A 21,044-nucleotide genomic window follows, 5' to 3' on the forward strand; every position below is an offset into this window, starting at 1 on the left:
TGTGGTTGTCAAATTCTACAAAAATTCTAAAATGGGCTGGGGATATATCAGTCAATAAAGTGTTTGCCACACAAGCATGAGGACCTCAGTTGGAACCTGTGGTTGTCTGAATTAAAGAACAGACCCCATAGACTCATCCATTTTAATACTTAGGGAGTAGCATTAGGAGGGTGGTCTTGTTGGAGGAAGTGTGTCACTGGGGGTGGGCTTTGAGGGTTCAAATGCTCAAACCAGACTCAGCGTTACTCTCTCTCTCTTCTTGCTGCCCGTCTATCTGGATGTAGAATTCTCAGTTACCTCTCCAGCACCATGTCTGCCTGCATGTTTCCATTACCATGATGATAATGGAAACTTCTGAATGCAAGCAAGCCCCTATTAAATGTTTTCTTTTTTAAGAGTTACCATAAGACATCAACTAAGATAGATCCCCAGAACCCATGTACAAAAGCTGGGCACAGTAGAGAAAGGCAGATCTGTGGGACTCATTGGCTGGCCAGTACAGCCTACACCAAGCTATTCAAAGTGGATGGCATCTGAATAACACCATCTGAAGGTGAGCTCTGGTCTCTGTGTATGCCTATATGAACACGTACCCACACATACTGACAAAGTCACCCTTTTTACCCCCACTCCTATAAAATCCTAGAGACTGTGACTTACATTCAATACATACTTCACTGAGGCAGAACTGTCATCTTATAGTATCAACCACACTGTCACTTAATCTATGGATATAGTAAATTATCTGAATTCATTTTCTACTGCTAAACCGTTTTTGAATTCTCTAGGACGAAATTATTTTTAAAGTGTCTATGGTGTACATTTATTGTTCTTTATTCTGTTCTGCTTGCCGACAGACAGGGTCTCACTAGATAGACCAAGCTGGCCTCTAACTCAGGATCCTCCTCCCTTAGTCTCCTGAGGGGTGAGATAGTAAGTGGGAATTATCATGCCTGGCTCTGGATTTGAATTCCTAATATTCTACTTTAGATTATAAGTAAGACTGGTCTATAAATTCTCTCTCTGCACTTGAATGGCATTTTTATCAGGACTATTTTATATATAAGCTCTTTTTATCCTTCAGAGTGGTTTATAAAGTACAAAACATGTTAGTTCCAGCTGACCCAAGCTGGTGGGAGCTCATAGACTCTGGCCTGTCAGTTTGGGAACATGCATGGGAACGAACTAGGACCTCTGAATGTGGGTGAGTTATGTGACTAGATCTGTTTGGGGAGCTCCTAGCAGTGGGACCAGGACTTATCCCGAGTGCATGAAATGGCTTTTTTGAACACATTCCCTAGGGTGGGATACCATGCTCAGCCTTGACAACAAGGGGGGGGGGGGGCTCGGTCCTGCCTCAACTTAGTATGTCAGACTTTGTTGACTCCCCAAAGGAGGCCTTACCCTCTCTGAGGAGTGGATGGGGTGGAAGTGGGATTGGGGGAGGTGGAGGGAAGGGAAAGGGGAGGGAGGGTGAACTGAGATTGACACGTAAAATGGAAAAAAAAAAAAAAACCTTTTTTAAATAAATAAATTTTTAAAAATGTTAGTTCCTCAATGCAAGTCACAGCAAACTTGGCCAAAACTGCCCAAGTGTTCATCCTTTTCATGTTTCAAATTACTATACAGCAGACATACTCTCATACAGCCAATTTCAATAAATATTTTTTAATTCATAAACTCTTTGATGTGTATGTCAAGAAAACTTTATCATCAAAAAAGCAAACACCTTAAGAAAAACAAGAAAATACCTAAATGACAGTCATTCCATAAAACAAGGGCAAATTTATAATATAGGAGTAAGCTTATAGATTGTGTTGCCTATGAAATTATAATTCAAAAATAAACTCCACAAAGAGTAAGGGAATCAAGAGTGAGGCTGGAAGGCAAATGTTTATTGCTAAGACACTAAGCTGACATAGACAGCAACATGTCCCCATGAAGTTCTTTACCATCACTGAACTCATCGTCTTCACTAATGGTGCTCATGTTTACAAACATCAGAGCAAGGGCCTAAATCCTTACCACTAACATAATCAAAAATAGCATTATGTTTTAGTTTTTGCATGAATAAGGGTTACAGAGATACTACAATTCCACACTATGCTCTGACTTCTTCACAGAAAAGAGGGAGGAGCTAGAAATCTGTCCAAATTTCCTAAGTAGGAATCAAAGTCCAGTGCTAGTGATCTCACTAGGGCTGAAACACTGACTTTTACATTTGTGTTTCCACTGTCTTCTCACAATTCCAGGTAAAAGATAAAGCATTCTCCTAAGTCAGATGTCCCTTATTTTCTATGTGGACCAAGGGTCCTTATATTTCTCCTATAACATTCAAGTAAGTATCCAGCTACTGCTTAAGTATCTTTCTTTGTAGATCTTAAATTTTAGATTTTAGCCAGTTTTTAGGGGGGAAAAATAAAGCCTTTCATTGAATACACATTATAACATAAAGGCTGGCCACAAGAATCATGAAATCTGTATACTGAGCTGAAATCCCTCAAGTATTAATTTCTCTCTATTTGTTACAATTCTCAGAGGCCACCCATAACCAAATATAAATAATCCTCCTAACTACTGAACAGTCTTAAAGTATCTTCAAATATGTGAAAAGGAAGTTGAAAGACTGTTACCCATTAGATTATTACACATTTACTCACAGGGGTAAAACTTCTAAATGTCTCCTAACTAGTAATTCTGAGGGTTGGCTTTTGAAAGAACAGAGCTTGTATGTTTAGAGGACACTTACCATAAAGAGCTTCTTTATACTGCAGACTAAAGGAACAATGGAAGTCCACCTTTCCAAGGTGTGACTGTTAACTGTTTTACCAAAGGGCCCTACAGATGTCACAGGTACTTTATCTACTAAATGCTAGTATAATGAATGAAAATCAAAAATAATTGAGAAAAAAACCTTCAGTAGAAAGATGTTTTGCAGGAATGACTGTTACAGGACACAGGTGCTCAAAAGTCCTTAAATAGTACTCGGAGGTCTTTTCTAGATCTAGCATAATCAAGGAAGTTCGCACAGTGAAACTGTTTCCTCTGTTCTTACAGTTAAAGCTTAAAAATCATTCTCCTATATATAACTCCTCCAGGCTCATCATAATCAAACAAAATACAAAAACAAAAAGTCCACCTATTTTTCTCTGCTTGGTAATCTAATCTTTTACATATGTACCTGAGTAATCTTTTATGCTTATGAATCACTCTTTTTTGGTTTTTGGGTTTTTCGAGACAGGGTTTCTCTGTGTAGCTTTGCACCTTTCCTGGATCTCACTCTGTAGACTAGGCTGGCTCGAACTCACAGAGATCTGCCTGGCTCTGCCTCCCAAGTGCTGGGATTTAAAGGCGCGCACCGCCGCCGCCGCCGGCGCCCCGCCGCCGCCACCACCACCACCACCACCACCACCACCACCACCACCACCACCACCACCACCACTGCCATTCATTTCATGCTTATTTTGCCAAGCAGGTGGTAATTACAAACAAATACATTATTTTTTTCATCATATCAGTTTAAAAAATACTATTTTATTTCATTTGAAGAGTACAAGCAAATCCCCTGGGTAAATTTTATTTTACTTGAGACAGGATTGACTATGTAGCCCAGTTTGCCTCAAACTCCAAAGCATTCGGAAGTAACAATGTAAATGCTGGTGGGTTTGTCTTTTTTAAAGGCAGATTTACACACAAATATTTTAAAAATTATTTTCTTAGTAGAATAGAATTTTAAATGGTTTAAAGTCATTACAAGATCAAATGTATTAAGCATATATCATATAAATTCAACAAAGATTGCCATTAGTTATTATAGCTTTTAAAAAGTTTCACAAGCATAAGTGAGAAATATTTATATAAGCCAAAATTCAACTCACTTATTGCTTTAATATTTCCACTATATGTCCAAAGTTGCTGGGAGGGATAAAAGAGAAAAGAACACAAATGAGAAAAGATAAAAAGAATGCATACAAATAAAGGATGCGTGAAATGATGGGGGAAACTCAACCTCTGAATCTTGTGAAAGGGAACTAAGAACTAGAGAATTTCAGTGATTTAGGCCAAACCAGTAACTGGTGGAACAGTAGTGTTTCCTTTAACAAACCTGAACTGCAGCTTTTGGGAACACCTTTAAAATGGGAGTACTACGCCGGGCGGTGGTGGCGCACGCCTTTAATCCCAGCACTCGGGAGGCAGAGGCAGGCGGATCTCTGTGAGTTCGAGGCCAGCCTGGGCTACCAAGTGAGTTCCAGGAAAGGCGCAAAGCTACACAAGAGAAACCCTGTCTCGAAAAAAAAAAAAGAAAAATAAAAAATAAAAAATAAAATGGGAGTACTGAGGCTAGACCTCACTTATAGAAAGAACTCAGTATCACCATAACACAAATCAAAAGTTAAATACCCAACCCTGGCCCCTTAAAAACCTTTTCCAATCAACCAAACTGCCATAGACCTGCCATTCCCTAAATCTGCAAATGCCCACCAAATGCTCTTTTCCAGAAAATACTGTTTCTGTTGTTACTGATCAGCGAACAGAAGCTTCTTCAAAGCTATTTCACAAACTTCTATCCTACACTATTAGGATATTTCAAAGGAATGAACATTCACTCGCCCTCTTTATTGGAGACAAGATCTCACTACATAACTCAGGCTGGCCACAAAGTTATAATGCTCCTGCCTCAGCCTCCTGAGTGCTGGGTTTACAGTCTTGTACAACCATACCAGGCATCTCTTTTTTCAAGAGTGGTTATATATGACCAGAAAAACTACACTCACTGAAGAGGGATGAAAAAGAAAGGAAGATGTTCTTTTTCATTGTTCTGGAATCCACAGACAATACAATGATCTATGAAACTGAACAGGAAATATTTTACTGACATCTGCATGGAAGTCTATTTTTTCTGCCTGCATGTGTCCCTGCAGACCACAAGAGGGCACCAGTTCTCACTACAAGTGGTTGTGAGCCACCATGTGGTTGCTGGGAATTGAACTCAGGACCTCTGCAAGTGCAATTGGTGCTCTTAACCACTGAGCCATCTCTCCAGCCACCCCCCCATGGAAGTCTTTCAATCAAAATTATAGTCAACAAGCTACAGTAGTAGAAGTAGTTTCCATGAACTTGCTAATAATTAAAATTACAGGTATTTTCATATTACAACTATATGCATCCAAATAGGTAACAGTGACTAGCACAGTTGTTCTAAAGCAGGGGTTTTAATGCTGCAACCCTCATGTTGTGGTGACCCCAGCAATAAAATTATTTTTGTTGTTACTTCACCACTGTAATTTTGCTACAATTATGAATCATAATGTAAATATCTGATTGACCCCTGTGAAAGGATCATTTGACAGCCCCCAGGGTCATGACCCACAGGTTGAGAAGCAGTTCTAAAGCTTATACTCAGGTGGAAGGAGGACATAGTAACCTATCACAACTCTGCATTTCTACTATCTGTGACAGTGTTCCAATCACAAATCTGCATTTCTAATATTTGTGACAATGCTTCAATTTAACTGGCCTCCTCACACAATCATGAGTCATTAGAACCATTACTATAGGACAGAGTTCACAGGTTTCTATTTATTAACCAAAGATGTCCTTGACATGACAACTGGTAACACACAGATCAGGGGAAATAATGACAATTCTGAGGGGTCCTCATGAGAACTGTCATATCTACTCCAATGGCAATTGTCTGTTCAGTATTCATTACTTCTAAGATTTTTAAAACCTGTTTAATCTTTGCTACTTATTTACTATGTACGTGTACATGTACATGTGATGTTTGAGTGTGCACCTAAGGGACAGAGGACACCTCGTCGTAATCAGCCGTCTGCTCCCCTGTTCAGGTTCGGGAACACCAGTCAGGTTTCAGATTCGTGGGAAGCACTTTCTTCCACCTGCTATGCCTGCCATCTCGCTGAAACCTTCCGACACTTTTTTGAAGGACTAAAACTAACAAGACAGACTTCTTATTTAAGATAATGTACAAAAGTATCTTTCTTTCTAGTTCCCAATGTAGAGGTCTCATAATCTTTCCTCCCTCTCTCCCTCTCTTTATACTATTAAACGTGTATCTTGAACTTTTATCGATCAATTCTACTGTTAACAGATAAACAATGGAGAAAGGAATCCAAAGTAAAACATGTACCTCTCCTATTTGAAAGGGCTGTAAGTAAAAGTTCTTATTAAAAGTTCTTATTAGTTTACATGTTCCCCATTACTCTCTATTCTAAGCCAGAAATTACACTATTATCTAAATATACTTCTAGTAATTCAATATAAAAAAACATTTCCCTAAATTAAATTTACTTAATGTAGTTTATAGTTAAATAATTTTTCACTTATGTCTCAATAATCATTTCCCCCAAAGACATATTTACCTTCAGCCAGTGCTGGTGATTCTGTCCTTGTCCTTCTATCTGTTTAAAGAAAAAAAAAAGGGAAGACAGTCTAAAACATCATTATACGTTCAAATATGTCATTACAGCTAACATCAACCATAAATACCCCGAGTTCCCCAGACCTACATAAAGAGCTGAGTATGGCAGCATGCCAGTACATCCCTTATCACCTCAGAACCAGAAGAGAAGGGAACACAAAGACAGACAGATTCCCCCAAGGTCACCAGCCTGCCTACCCAAAAGAGCTTCAGGTTCAGTTAAAGATTCTCTCTCCCTCCCTCCCTCCCTCCCTCCCTTCCTCTCTCTCCTGATTGCACGCATGCAAGCATGCACGCGAGACACACACACACACACACACACACACACACACACACAGTAAAGACTGAGGAAAAATACCCAACTTCAACTTCTGGCCTTCACATATACATACACCTATACAAACAAGCACATATATAACATATACACACCACACCCTCACAAATGCTGTAACACATGTATTTCCTTGGATGAATCCAACCACTCTTTATGAAGGACCTACCTCGAGTAAAGTATCATATTCGCCCTACAAGAACACCAACAGATGGTAAAAGAACAAGGATGTAGCATTCAAGATATTCAAAGACAAACAGTTAACCTCCATTTCATATGACAACTCTGCCTTTCCAGGTTCTCTGGCTGAAAATCTTGGATTCTTCTACTTCCTTCTCTACACTCCATGTTCTACTTTACAGGCCTCACCTTATTAGTTGTATTACATCTACAAACTCTTGAGGTTCTCCATAAGCCACAAAGGTCAGTAAATACAGAGCCAGAACTACCTTAGCTAGAAGTGTGAACTACAGCAAGCCCTATGTGTGTGTTTTATCCCAAGAGGTCACTGCTGGCAACATGCAAAGCTAAAAGCAGGTCAGATATTCACATCCAGCAAAGTTTGTTTACAGCAACCAAACAACTCAGTATGGCAAACAAAATGCTCTGCAGACTATATTTAGTTATTAATCCACTGATTTAAAACTTCTGTCTTATGACTTCACACTATCTAAAATTTATTAGAGTATTAATCCTAAATCATTCATTTCCATCCACATATGTGAGTCATTCATGATCAAAGCCTAACATCACTGTGGTTATCCACAAAAATGTTTCTTGGATCAATGTTATTAATACTAGCGGAATGAACAGCTTTTAAATTTCTTTTTCCTGCAAAAATTAACTACTTTCCCTAATGACTACTGTAGCCACCCAGAAGTAAGTGGCTTGGTTAACTACTTTAATAAGCCACAGGGACAAGACCACATGTTTAAAACCATGAGGAAATTTCAAGTCACATTATCAAGTTCTTAATAAGCCAGTACCTAGTAAAATACTAGCAATTATAGTCATTCACCTTTGAAATAAAACAAGTCAAAAACAATACTAGGTAATAGTTAAATTGAGTAATCCAAGCACCATTTAGTATGTACAAAAACCTAAAGGCTTTCCAAGTTAAGTGTTAAAAATCATTCCTTTGCCTCCAGGAAAGGGTAAGACATAAAAGTTGTGACTCGAGAGCATTGAGTCACTATGTCAGGACTATATAAAACTCAATAACTGCCGGGCGGTGGTGGCGCACGCCTTTAATCCCAGCACTCGGGAGGCAGAGGCAGGCGGATCTCTGTGAGTTCGAGGCCAGCCTGGGCTACCAAGTGAGTCCCAGGAAAGGCGCAAAGCTACACAGAGAAACCCTGTCTCGAAAAACCAAAAAAAAAAAAAAAAAAAAAAAAAAAACTCAATAACTAGCCACAAAACCTAGATACATGGTAAAACCTAACTGAACTCAACTGGTTCATGGTTCCCTTGAAATACACAGACAACAACTTTCAAAACCACCTTAGAAACAACAGAAAGGAGCACTTGGATTGATTAATGGGCCACTGACCAGGTTCCAAAATCTGACAGTACTATAAAATATCTTATACTTCTTCAAAGGGGAAAAGAAGCAAGCTAATCATGGTGGTTTGAATGAGAATAGACCCTAGCTGGTAAAACTCCCTGGGAAGGACTAGGAGGCGTGGCCTTGTTGGAGAAGGTGTGTCACTGTGTGAAACCTCAAAGCCCACACCATTCTCAGTGTAGTCCTCTTTCCTTCCTGCTCTCCCTCTCTGCCTCATGCCTGTGACCAGATGTAAGCTCTCAGACACGGCTTCAAGGCCATGCCTACCTGCCCAGTGGACTGGGCTACCTCCTGAAACTGTGACACCCAAACTAAATGCATTCTTTTATAAGTTGCCTTGGTTATAGTGTTTCATAGAAATAGAAAAGTAACTAAGACACCAACCAATAAAAATTTTTATGAGAAACAGGACAGATAAAAAGGACTCATATCTTAGGGAAAGAGAGAAATTAGAAAAGGTTCCATTATATATAGCCATTAAAAAAAATCAAAGTTTACTATGTACCTAAATCAAAACAGATACCCCAAGACATACGATGAAGATTGTGCTCCCTAGAATCAGAGGATAATTTATTATGAAAGTTAAAATATATAAGGTAAAAATATATTCTGAGAAACAGTTCCATATAGTGCTCTGGCAACAAGAGAAGAGTATATTTGAATTTATACCTAGAGAGAAGGCATGGAAATTAGGTGTAGCAGAAGAGAGTTTCTGATGCCTGTGAACTTTAAGGGGTTTTGTTTGTTTTTTTGTTTTTCAAGATAGGGTTTTTCTGTGCCGCCCTAGATGTCCTGGAACTCTTCTCTATAGACTGGGCTGGCCTCAAACTCAGAGATCCATTTGCCTCTGCCTCCCGAGTACTGGGATTAAAGGTGTGAGCCACCACTGCCCAGCTTAAGGTGAACTCTAAAGATTGGATGGGAGTCAGAAAAGATGGAAAAGGAAATAGAAAGTTCAATCATATGCTAAAGGAGGAAGGTATTATGACTATGCAATAAAATGAACGATTTCTTTAATAAGCAGTGTTAGAATAATCTCTTGGAAAACTTAGACCCTTTGCAGCCAATATATTGTAGATGGATTACAGCTTATTTTTCAGAAATCTCAAAAATATTGTCTTATTAATTATTGGAGGAATAGTATATTAAAATTTAAAGAATGATAAGAAATTTGTAACAGATAGTTATTATCAGTCCTTTAAAAACTAAAAGTGCTGGAAAGGTGGCTCAGTGGTTAAGAATGATTTACAGGTCACAACTGCAGAAGATCTGGGTTTGGTTCCCAACCAAGCACATGGAAGCTGACAACTACCTGTATCTCCAGTTCCAGGGGGTCCAACACCCTCTTTTGAACTCCACGGGCTCCTACACACATGTGGTAAACACACGCATAAGTCTGGCATACACACAAAAATAAATTTAACTGAAAGTAAATAATATAAAAATGTTAATAGTTCCTTAATAATTCATAATCAGGAGGAAAAAATATGATAACTTAAAACATATAGATAATAAACATACATACAAAATAAATACACATTTCATGCAGTTTGCTAAGTTATCTCATTATCTATAAAATCTTTACAAACTAGGATCTATTATTTACAACCTGAATAAGCCCCAGGGATCCTCCTGGATCTGCCTTCCTGGCTCTGGGATTACAGGCGTATAGATACTGTATAGTGGAACTTTGCTGATAACCTCAACTAAGGAATGTTTTAGAATATACAACAATAAACCAAACACTATACAATGGTTTCTGGAGGAAGTGCTCCGATCAGGAGAAGCAGACCTAAGATATGTTTCCATAAAACAAATTAAGTTGTTTTGAAACTCTATAAATTCAAATTCTGAAAACTTCAGTGCTTATTAGGAGATACAGGTACAGTGGCGCTGTTCTTTTTATCTGTTCTATATGCTCAAATGCTTTTATAAAATGTAAACACATGATTCAATTTTAAAGAAATAATAAGTAGTAAAAGGCATTAACAAAGGAAAAACATTTCAACTCCATATACAGAGAAAACAGTATTTTCCTAAAGGTCAAGTTAGGATCAAATCAAATAAATTGCTATTCAAATGCAAAAATGCATTTGCTCCAAAATAATTCCAAATGCTAGTTTGATTTTTAAACTCAGAGGGTTTTGTTTGTTTGTTGGTTTTATGTCTTAACATTTTCTTTACTTTTTTTAAATTTATTTTTATTTTGTATGTATCAATGTTTTGCCTGCATGTATGTCTGTGCACCGTGTGTGTGCAGTGTGTGCCAGAAGAGAGTATTGGATTCTCTGTGTCAGTCCTAGGAATCAAACCCAGGTCCCCTGCAAGAGCAACAAGCAGTCTTAACCACTGAGCCATCTCTCCAGCCCCTGTTTGTTTTTAAATCATGACATAAGTGCATGGCTTATTTCAGCAATGCAAAGTTAGTTCAGTCTATCTACAAGCTGTCTGTACCCAATTAACAAAGAAAACCAACCATATAAATTACCTCAAAAGATATAGATAGGGCTGTTAATGAAGGATATAGACATTTATGGTAAAAGGAAACAGATTAAGTAAAATAAAAATTGCAACAATAAAGTCATCTACTTAACTAAAAGCCTAAAATAAACCTAATTCTTAAGGAAGAACTAATAGAAGTGTTCCCTTTCAAAGTTGAAGAGAGACAAGAACTCCTGTTCACTGCCATCACCTCCTACTCAACACTGCATTTCAGGTCACAGTCAGTGAGAAAAGTTAAGAGAAAAGGTTAAAAATATTAAATTGATTGATATGCTTTTTATTTATGTGTGCATGCTTTTATACCACGCATGTGCAGGTTCTTGTGGAGGCTAGAAAGTACTGCAAAAGCAGTATGTGGCTGAGTCATCTCTTCACTCCATCCCCCTTTTAAAAGAAATAGTAAAACCTTTGGTTCCCACTATGAGAACTACTTACACAGAAAAAAAAAAAAAAACATACTTTAGAGCCCAAGCATTTGGTATGAGTATACTACTAATACAAGAATAACCAACTGTGCTTATCTCAAGTGAAAAATGAGAAAGAATTATTTTCATATACAAAATTGTATTAAAATCAGAACAAGGAATAGATCTAACAAAAGCTGAGCAGTACCTATACAGAAATAAAGCCATAAAACTTCAGGGAAGAGCTGGTGGTGGTGGTGACGCACGCCTTTAATCCCAGCACTCAGGAGGCAGAGGCAGGCGGAGCTCTGTGAGTTCGAGGTCAGCCTGGGCTACAGAGTGAGTTCCAGGAAAGGAGCAAAGCTACACAGAGAAACCCTGTCTCGGGGGAAAAAAAAAAAAAAAAAAAACTTTAGGGAAAAAGCCAGAAATACAAGGTCATGTTCATTACCAGGAACAGAAGCTATGATGGTAGCAACTGACATTTGTTAATAGAGTCTTCCAAATTCACCTAAATACTAAAGACATTTCTAAGCAAAATCTCAAGAACTTTTTGGTAGAACTTAATATTCTGAAATTTATATGAAAAAGCAAAAATTTAAGAGGAATCAAAATCTCCAAGGAATCAAGTATGTCAGCTTGCCCAAACAGATTTCAGGATATAAAATAAGCTAGAGTAGACATCATGGTACTGGTACGAAGATAAACTGGCATAAAGAACATACACTACTGAGAAACAGGATGCATAGTCCAGCAACAAGCACAGGTACACATACAAAGTAGGAGGAAGTTGTGTCCCCACGTGCAGACCACTGAAAGAAGGAGACTGTTACACAAATGGAAGGGAGGCTGATTATTCACAGAAGAAAAAAATTCCTAAACTATGTCATAAATAAAAATAAGTTCCTGTGGGATTTAATCCCAGAGAAAAACCCCAACTTTTGAAATGAAACACACAGAATGCTTCTTTATGGCCCCAAAGAAGATACAAGCAAAGTGTTCACAGAAATGGTACAAAAAGCACTACCCATCAGCAAAAACACTAATAAATTTGACCAAACTAATATCAAGAACTTCCAAGATGAATACAGTGGCTCACGGCTAGTGCCTAAAGCAAAAGGATTGAGGTTAAAACAAACCTGGAATACAAGGTTGAGACATTGTCTCAAAACAAACAAACAAACAAAAACTATTTAGCTTAACACTTTAAAGAAACCAAATAGTAAATAGCTGAGCTGTAAGATACTGGCAAGACATATATCAGAGAAAGGATTGATACCTAATATACAAAAAAATCCTGCTAATTTGGTAGGATAGGATGATTTGATTTTCAAAAATGAACCACAGTTGTAAAACGTTCACAAATAGGAAAACTGTCTGTGGTCTTTACATTTTACAACCATTAGACTGACTAAAGAATTAAGAGATCTAGTGGTTAAAGAGTAATTAACTGCTCTTCCATAGGATGAGAGTTCTCAGCACCCACGTCAGACTCCCTGTAAGGGCAGTTCCAGATAATTTACCACCTTCCTCTGTCCTCTGCAGGAAACTGCACTCAGAGAATATAAACAACTAAGAAAGCTAACAATATCAAATAGCACCCAACTGCGATTATAAATTCTGTGCTTTATATGCTGTTTAATGTCTGTCAATTAAACAAATGGTCCATGTACTACATACATCTAAATATGCTTATAATACCAATTCTGAGACTCATTACAATCAATTAACTTCTACAAGTTGTTTCTAAGGATCTGCATTTTCCAAGATCAAGTGACTATAATATACACTAGTGTTTATAGTCTAAAACACCAGTTCTCAACCTGCAAGTCTCAATCCCTTTGGGGGTCAAGGTTACCTAAGACCACTGGAAAACATAGATATTTACATTACGATTCATAACAGTAGCAAAATTAGAGTTATGAAGTAGCAATGAAAATAATTTTATGGTTGGGGTCACCACAACATGAGGAACTACATTAAAGGGTCACAGCATTAAGAAGGTTGAAAACTCACTGCTCTAGAAGACTTCATTCTAGAGGCTGACATGACCATCTCTAACAGCCAAAGCTATTGCAAGTCTGGAAATTTCCTCCTCATGGAAAGGAGCACCTTCCTTCTAAAACATTTTTGCCCTTAGAAGCCCATCTTAAAGCCAATTTCAAAAGGCTTTGCTCTTAGAGTCCAACCACCAGAGAACTGAAATCTCTCTAATTCCCAAGCAATCTCACCCGATGGTGAAGTTACTCATGTTTCACCTAGTGACGACATTTGTTACTTTCTTGTCACTGCTATTCACTTGAGCAAGGCCCCACTTGCTCAAGCAAAAACATACTTTCTTCCCTTCTCACTGTGACAAAAGACTGGACAGAAGCAACTCAAGGAGGGACCTTTTATTGTCACTCAGTTGGAAATGGTGCAGTCCTTGAAGGCAAGAAGGACACGGTGGCAGGAGTGGCTGTTTTGGGCATGGGTGCTCATGGCAATCAGAACTTGGCTGATAAGGATCAGTCCTCAACCCTGCAACGACCCACCTCCACAACAAGCCTAGCTCCTGAAGACTCCATAACCTCTTCAAAGAACACCACTAACCTGGGGCCAATGTTCAGTCTGTGTAGGACATTTAGCATTCAAAGCACAACAGTCATGTTACTGAAGGAAGACAAATACATGAAAATTATTTAAATCTGTTTTCCAAAAGAGCACAAATCTACTTTTATCTGCTTACTTTCTATTAGTTTAAATCTTTACGGGTGCAGTATCACATGGCTGCTGTGTCTTGTGGCAGTAGAGAGGATGCTTGAGAACTGGGCATACCATTGATGCCACTGTTTCCATAAGCCCAGGTTATAGGTCCCAGCATTACTCTTGTTTAGTTGGGAGAAGCTGTATGTAACCTTGAGCTTCAGAGACCCCTTACTCAAGCAAAAGTGGCTTTATACCACAGCCTTCTAGATATAGTTGCCTTTCAGAAGTCCTATTGCTAGCAGAAATCCACAGACCTCAAATGACAGAGAGCTTTTTTTATCTTCAATTTTTTTGTACCCTACTCAATATTTAGTACTTATATTTCGATAAAGGGAAACAGCATCACATAAAGGTGGAAGTGTTTGATCTAAACTTTAAAAGCAGTCAGATCGCAGTCTGAATTCTTTGCAGTTCTGAGGCTCAAACCCTGGGCCTCAAAAATACCAGGCAAGTTCTCCATCCCTGAGCCACACAGCCCTAAGCCAGTCTGAATTTTAGTTCTGACAACTGCTACAGGCAACACAGGGTCATACAGCCCTCAAACACTGATTTTCTCATATGGAAAATGGAGTTAATAGTTCCCCTACAGCACTAAGCTGTGTTAATTAGGATTTATGAGGATCTGGTAAAAACGCATTTTTAGTATTTAGCAAAAAATACAAAGTAAGCATTCAATGAACTGGTACTATGATTAACAATACTGATTAAACGTCTACTTTTTTTGCAGACACAGTAGCAGCTTCCAGAAACACATAGCTCAAAAATGCCCCCTCCCAAAAGATTTTACCCTAAATGAGTTACTGTTGCAATAGTATTTATATATATTAAAAGTACTGAGTTCAACACTAGTGTGGTGGTTTGATTATGAATGCCCCCAACAGGCTCATAGATAGGAATGCTTGGTCATTAGGGAGTGGAATTACTGGAAAGGGATTAGGAGGTGTGGCCTTGTTGGAGGAAGGTGTCACCAAGGGTGGGCTTTGGGGTTTCAAGTGCTGAAGATAGACCCAATGTCTGTCTCTCTCACTGCATGCTGCCTGTGATCTCAACTACTCTCCAGCACGTCTGCCTGCATGTCATCATGCTTCCTACCATGACGACAATGGAATAAACCTCTTAACCTGTAAAGCAGCCCAATTAAATGCTTTCCTTTCTAAGAGTTGCTATGGCCATGGTGTCTCTTCACAGCAACAGAACTTTGACTAAGACATCTAGATTAATGGAACAGACTACAGTTATAACAAATTCAGAAAACAACAGTGCTCAAATAGAGCCATATTCCAAGTATAGTCTGAGGATCCACCATTTAATCACTCATGAAAACGTCTGGTACTTTCTTATGACTGATGTTGGAATCAGAGTCCATTTACTGTTACTGCATTCTCTGAAGCACAAGGATACACTGTAGACTCCAGTGTGTAAGGCATGTACTGTGAATGAGTGACAAGCAAACATAACAGAAGAGACCGAAAGAAATGCAGCTAATCTATGCTTAAGGCCACAAAGACTGATCATTCTGCTAAAAAGATTTGTATAGAAAAATGAAATGTCAACATATACATGTCAGATAACTGACAAAATTTGGACAGACATGTAATTTCTATTATAAATTAATATAATAAAGAAACCTTAAATAAAATTGTTGGAAGTGTCCATAATGGCTTTACAGGTGCTGGTTTCCCCAGACTGTCAAAATAACTCAATTGCCACAAACTACCACTTTGGGGAAATACCATAATATATTATTGCATGTCTTGATAGCAATCAAAGAAATAATCCTTTTAAAACTGTTTGAAATTGCATGTCTCAACAGATATTTTAAAGATGCTGTGTGATCAGTCCACAGGCAAGCCAAAGTGAGAAGAGACAGAACGGATTCAGAAAAGTAATTGTATAAAAATAACAACAGTGGCTGGAGAGATGGCTCAGAGGTTAAGAGCACTGACTGCTCTTCCAGACAACCCAGGTTCAATTCCCAGCACCCACATGGCAGCTTACAATTGTCTGTAATTCAGTTCCAGGGGATCTGACACCCTCATACAGACATACATGCAGGCAAAATTGTAAAGTACACTAAATAAATAAATCTTTAAAAAATAACAAAATAAAATAAAATGCCTTGTTATATCTAAAACACAAAGTACTAAAATTCAATGAAGATCAATATAGGTGGAGGCCTTGCCCTCCAATACATCAGATGCAAGGCAGAGTCAAACTGCTTAGTAAAAAGGCCTGCCCTCAAGATGTTCACTGTCTATGAAATGACATATAAAGAGATAGCTACAAATCAGCATAATTAAATAAAACGTCACACTAGAGCTCTGTGGTTAAACTCCAATGGCGAGACAGATGAGAAGTAATTTATGTCTAGAAAAGAGTGTCAGAGAAAGCTAGAGAAGTGAAGACGTCAGAGTTTGCCTTGTGTAGTTAAAAAAAACACCACCAGCACTAACAACTTATAAAGAGATTTTTCATATGCTTCAAACTTGGAAAAATAACTTTTAAAAAAGGTTTTGTATCAGTATATCTGCTAGGCTGAAAAAGGGAAAAATTTCTTTCCCTAAAACATGTATTTTAAACACTTGTCATCTGATTGGTAACAAAAGGATACAAGATGAAATGAAACTTAAATCTTAAAAAGGCTTCCCTAATCTAGGGCAACAAAGAATTCAAAGAACAATGGAGGTTTCTCAGTATCACTGAAAAATACAAACCACAAGAATTCCTCCTAACTTCTCCAACAGTAACTATCTCATTTGCTGTACACGCTTAAGCCTTCTATTTGCCCTTTTATTTTTACTTGCTAAGAAGTAAGCAGCCTAATTTCACATTTTGACTATTTAAATCTGAACTTGTAAATCAGATTACAAGGAGACACATTCAAATACAGCTATGTACTATAGCAAGCAAGGACTACAAGCCTATAAACCTAACCTAGGGAGGCTGAGGCACGATGTTTCAGTTCAAAGCCACTTGGGCTACACAATGGACTGTATCTCAAAAAAATAAAATAAAAGTATAATAGGTAGGGAAACTCTAAAGGGAAATGGTGAGATCAATGGTTAACAATCCTTTTATTTATTTATTTATTTATTTATTTATTTATTTATTTATTTATTTATTTTTGGTTTTTCCAGACAGGGTTTCTCTGTGTAGCTTTGCACCTTTCCTGGAACTCACTTGGTAGCCCAGGCTGGCCTCGAACTCACAGAGATCCGCCTGCCTCTGTCTCCCAAGTGCTGGGATTAAACGCGTGCGCCACCACCGCCCAGCAACAATCCATTTTTTTAAAAAAATTTTTTTGTGTGTATTAGTATTTTGCCTAAAACATACATTTGTGCACCAAATGTGTGCCTGGTGCTCACAGAAGCTAGAAGACTTTGGATGCCCTGGAATCAAAGTTATTGAAGGCTGTGAGCTGCCACATGGGTACTGGAAATAAAACAAGGTCCTCTGGAAGAGCAGCCTATGCTCATAACTGTTAAGCATCTCTCTAGCCCTCAATTCACCAATATTTATAAAGTATTATAAATTATCCATTTATTTATTATAAGTTAACCAACCCCTTCCTAATATCTTTTTGAAGACAGTGGTATTTTTGAAACCCACAGTTAATTGTATATAGTCAACAGCTGTTACCCTTTCACTGTAAATTAGGAAATAATTGCTAATGTTGACTAAGCAGCTTTTCAGGATGAGATTTATAACAATGTGTCATTTACTTGTCTTTTCTGTACTAAAAACTGAAACTAGTGTTAGCGTGAGTTACGTGATTTCTTGATAATCAATAGCTACTATTCAGATAAACATTAATGGCCATTTTTAGAGTGTCTGTCCTCTCATCTGAGTCCGAGGTTTTGGGAAAACATGTCACAGGCTCTGAAAGTATTGTCATAGAGGAAGACATTTGAGGAAAGACAGACTGAGGGTATATTCTGAGTGAGAACTGTAACAAATACACACATTCCTCAAGATGAGCTGCAAAAATTTGAAAATTAAATAACCAGGACATTCAAGGGAAGGGAAAAAACCAAACACAATGAGTACTTTTTAAAATATCAAAAAGAAGCTTAAGACTTCCCAGGAACACAGAAAATGGACACATATTTTAAGAATGTAAGAACCTTAAGAACAGCTGATAGCAGTTTTTTGTTTTTTGTTTTTTTCTTTTTTTCTTTTGAGACAGGGTTTCACTGTTGCCCTTGCTGGCCCTGGAAACTGCTATGTAGACTAATCTGGCCTGGATCTCAGAGACCTGCCTACCTCTGCACACACCCTTCTTCTGACAGTGCTTGCATTTATTGCATTTATTTATTTATTTCTAATTTTATACAAAGTGTTCCCTCTACTATAAAACTGTTCTTTTTATTTCATAATTCCAAATTACTCAGAAAAGGACAATGAAGGACTCTAAATCTGGGTCCATTTCTTTAATTCCTCTAATTTATATGCTTTCTCATATACATCAATGAAATTACTTCTTATTCTTTAAAAATATTCCTAATCTCCAACCTTCTAGATGTATTTCTATCAACAGGTAGGACGGATATCAGAAGTCCTATAAAATCCATTTCTGGCTCTCTTGAAAACTTATTTTGCATGTCTGTATGTGTGTATGATATTCATGTGGGTATGTACGGTATGAGTGTGGTATCTACCTCAATTCCTCACCACATTTTTTAATCTTTCTTTTTTTGCATTTTATTACATTTTATTTATTGTGCATGTATGTACTCACTTCCCAAAGTGTGTGTGGAGGTAGAGGACAGCTTCTGGGAGTCAGTTCTCTCTTTGTCATTATATAGGTTCTGGGGACTGAATTCAGGTAGTCAGGATTTTGAGACAACAGCCTGCAGCCACTGAACCACCTTGACACCACTACACCTATTTCTTGAAACAATCTCTCAGTGAACCCAGAGCTCATTAAATCAGCTAGGCCAGCCAGCCAATGAGCTTCAGAGGTTTGCCTATCTCTGCATCCTCAGCACTAGGGCAACAGATAGTTTTTCACATGTGTGCTACGAATCTGAACTCAGGTCCCCATTCTTAACTCGGCTGTCACTATATTAGCTAAGTCATCTCTCCAAATCTCCGGCTCTTTTACTAGGCTTGCAAGATGTTCTTACAATTCACTTGAGTAAGGGGCATTGCTGGCTAAATGCAGAACACGAGTTTCATTTTCTTATCTTATGTAACATTTTATATTTTCTATATTTTACATAAAAAGACAACAAAAATATGGTCAAATGTGGCAGCCCACACTTTTTGGTTTTTTAGTTTTTGTGAGAAAGGGTTTCTCTGTGTACCTCTGGCTGTCCTGGACCTCACTCTGTAGACCAGGGTAGCCTTGGATTCATAGGGATCCGCCTGCCTCTGCTTCCCAAGTGCTGGGAGTAAGTGGACCTCTCTGAGTTTGAAGCTGACCTGGTCTACATAGTGCATTTCAGGACAGAGACCCTGTCAGAAAAAAAGGGGGGGAAAAAGGAAGGAGGGAAGGAAGGGAGGGGAAGGGAGGGGAGGGTAGGGAAGAAAAGGAGGGAAGGAGGAAGGGAAGGGAAGGGAGAGGAGGGGAGGGAGGGGAGGGGAGGGGAGAGGGAGGGGAAAGAGGGAGGGGGGAGGGAGGGAGGAAAGGAGGAAGGAAGGAAGGAAGGAAGGAAGGAAGGAAGGAAGGAAGGAAGGAAGGAAGGAAGGAAGGAAGGAAGGAAGGAAGGAAGGAAGGAAGGAAGGAAGGACAGTAATCCCACCAAAAGCAGCTACAGTTAAGACTTTGTACAAATTTGTCATGGAAAAACTTAGTTTCAACTTTAAAACAGCACACAAAGCTGGGTATGTAACTCAGTGGTGGAAGTCTTGTCCATCATGGGTAAGGGTTTGGGTGGGTTTGAGCCTCAACAAAAATTAAGTGCAAAAACCATTTCACTTATGATCTTATTAAGTAACCCAGTTTGCTAATTAATTTAAATACATCTTTTCAAAATTAAAATTTCTACCAAATCAATGTGATAGCAGTTTTTAACCTGCCTAGTTTCTCCAATCTGGTAAAAGCCCCCAATTTCCAGATTAAATTACCCTTTATAATACAAAGAATAGTTTCTGCAGCCTTTTATAATGTTTACATCACTAAATGTGATTTTTTAAACCATGTATTCATTATACTAAATACTATGATAAGAAAGATGTAAACACCAGGGAAGTTTCTAATAGCAGGATTTGACCTTCCCTGGCTATCCAGTCAGTCCCTCTGCTTCTGACTGTATCTTAGGCTACATCATGGCTACCGGATTAACTCACAAAGTGCAAAACAGCAAAGGCTGCCATTCCTTTGGTAGCATGGTAAGCTGAGTATGCTGTGGGAGTTGTTCTCGTGATAACAAACAGAACTCTCTACCCCTACACATTTACAGACTTTCTGGCCCTAAACTTATTGTCACCAAACATCCCCCCCCCCAAAAAAAAGTTATACAGTATTAAAATGCAGATTTTTAAAAACCTATGTTTGATATTGGACTTGGGGATTAGTTTTGTTCACATTCCACACAGAATGTTATTCATGCAATACACATTTGAACATTTGTTTTAAAGTCATCCTCCACAAAGTAAAATAAATAAATTTTACTTTCACTACCAACAACAACAACAACAACAAATCCAGTTGTTTGTCTCAGAAGTTATAAGTAAAAATCTCAGAGAATTACAAAAGTGCCTAAGAAAAACAGCTCTCTCTTAAAACTGCCGGTAAGTGCATTCACTAAAAATCACACAAATAGGGAGAGAGAGTATGGACAAATACTGTGTCCTGTGTACAATGTGAAGAACATGTACATAGTCACGTCATAAGTAGGTCTGTACAGATGCCTGGGAAGATGGTCACAAAGTGACTACCAACACGATAGCTTTAGCTTTCTATATTGTTTTATTCAACACGAGCATGTATTGTGACAGGAAGAAAGCTGCCTGGCCTGATGGAAGTTTATATTCCCAGCTACTCATGGGCCTACAGTAGGAGGATCATGAGTTCAAGGACTATCTACATAACTCTTTCAAAACAAAAAT

The 21,044-nt window shown here is 38.2% G+C and overlaps 1 protein-coding gene across 6 annotated transcripts in view; it reads right to left on the reverse strand.

Moving 5' to 3' along the window:
- The window catches only part of Cyrib (CYFIP related Rac1 interactor B), a 138,461-nt gene that overhangs the window by 36,560 nt on the left and 80,857 nt on the right, over window positions 1-21,044 (reverse strand). For 4 of the 6 annotated variants that reach the window (XM_028876037.2, XM_028876040.2, XM_028876041.2 and 1 more), the window contains one exon: window positions 6,384-6,422. Coding sequence is in view for 1 of the 6 variants with exons in the window: in XM_037197505.1 (XP_037053400.1) it covers window positions 6,384-6,422; window positions 9,650-9,740 (130 nt within the window). In the remaining 5 variants the exon portion in view is untranslated. Of the gene's footprint in view, window positions 1-3,878; window positions 3,916-6,383; window positions 6,423-9,649; window positions 9,756-21,044 lie in introns of those variants that run through there. The other 2 variants (XM_037197505.1, XM_037197506.1) reach the window with 2 other exon arrangements.

Source organism: Peromyscus leucopus, chromosome 20 (assembly GCF_004664715.2).
Source record: "Peromyscus leucopus breed LL Stock chromosome 20, UCI_PerLeu_2.1, whole genome shotgun sequence".
Lineage (NCBI taxonomy): Eukaryota > Metazoa > Chordata > Mammalia > Rodentia > Cricetidae > Peromyscus > Peromyscus leucopus.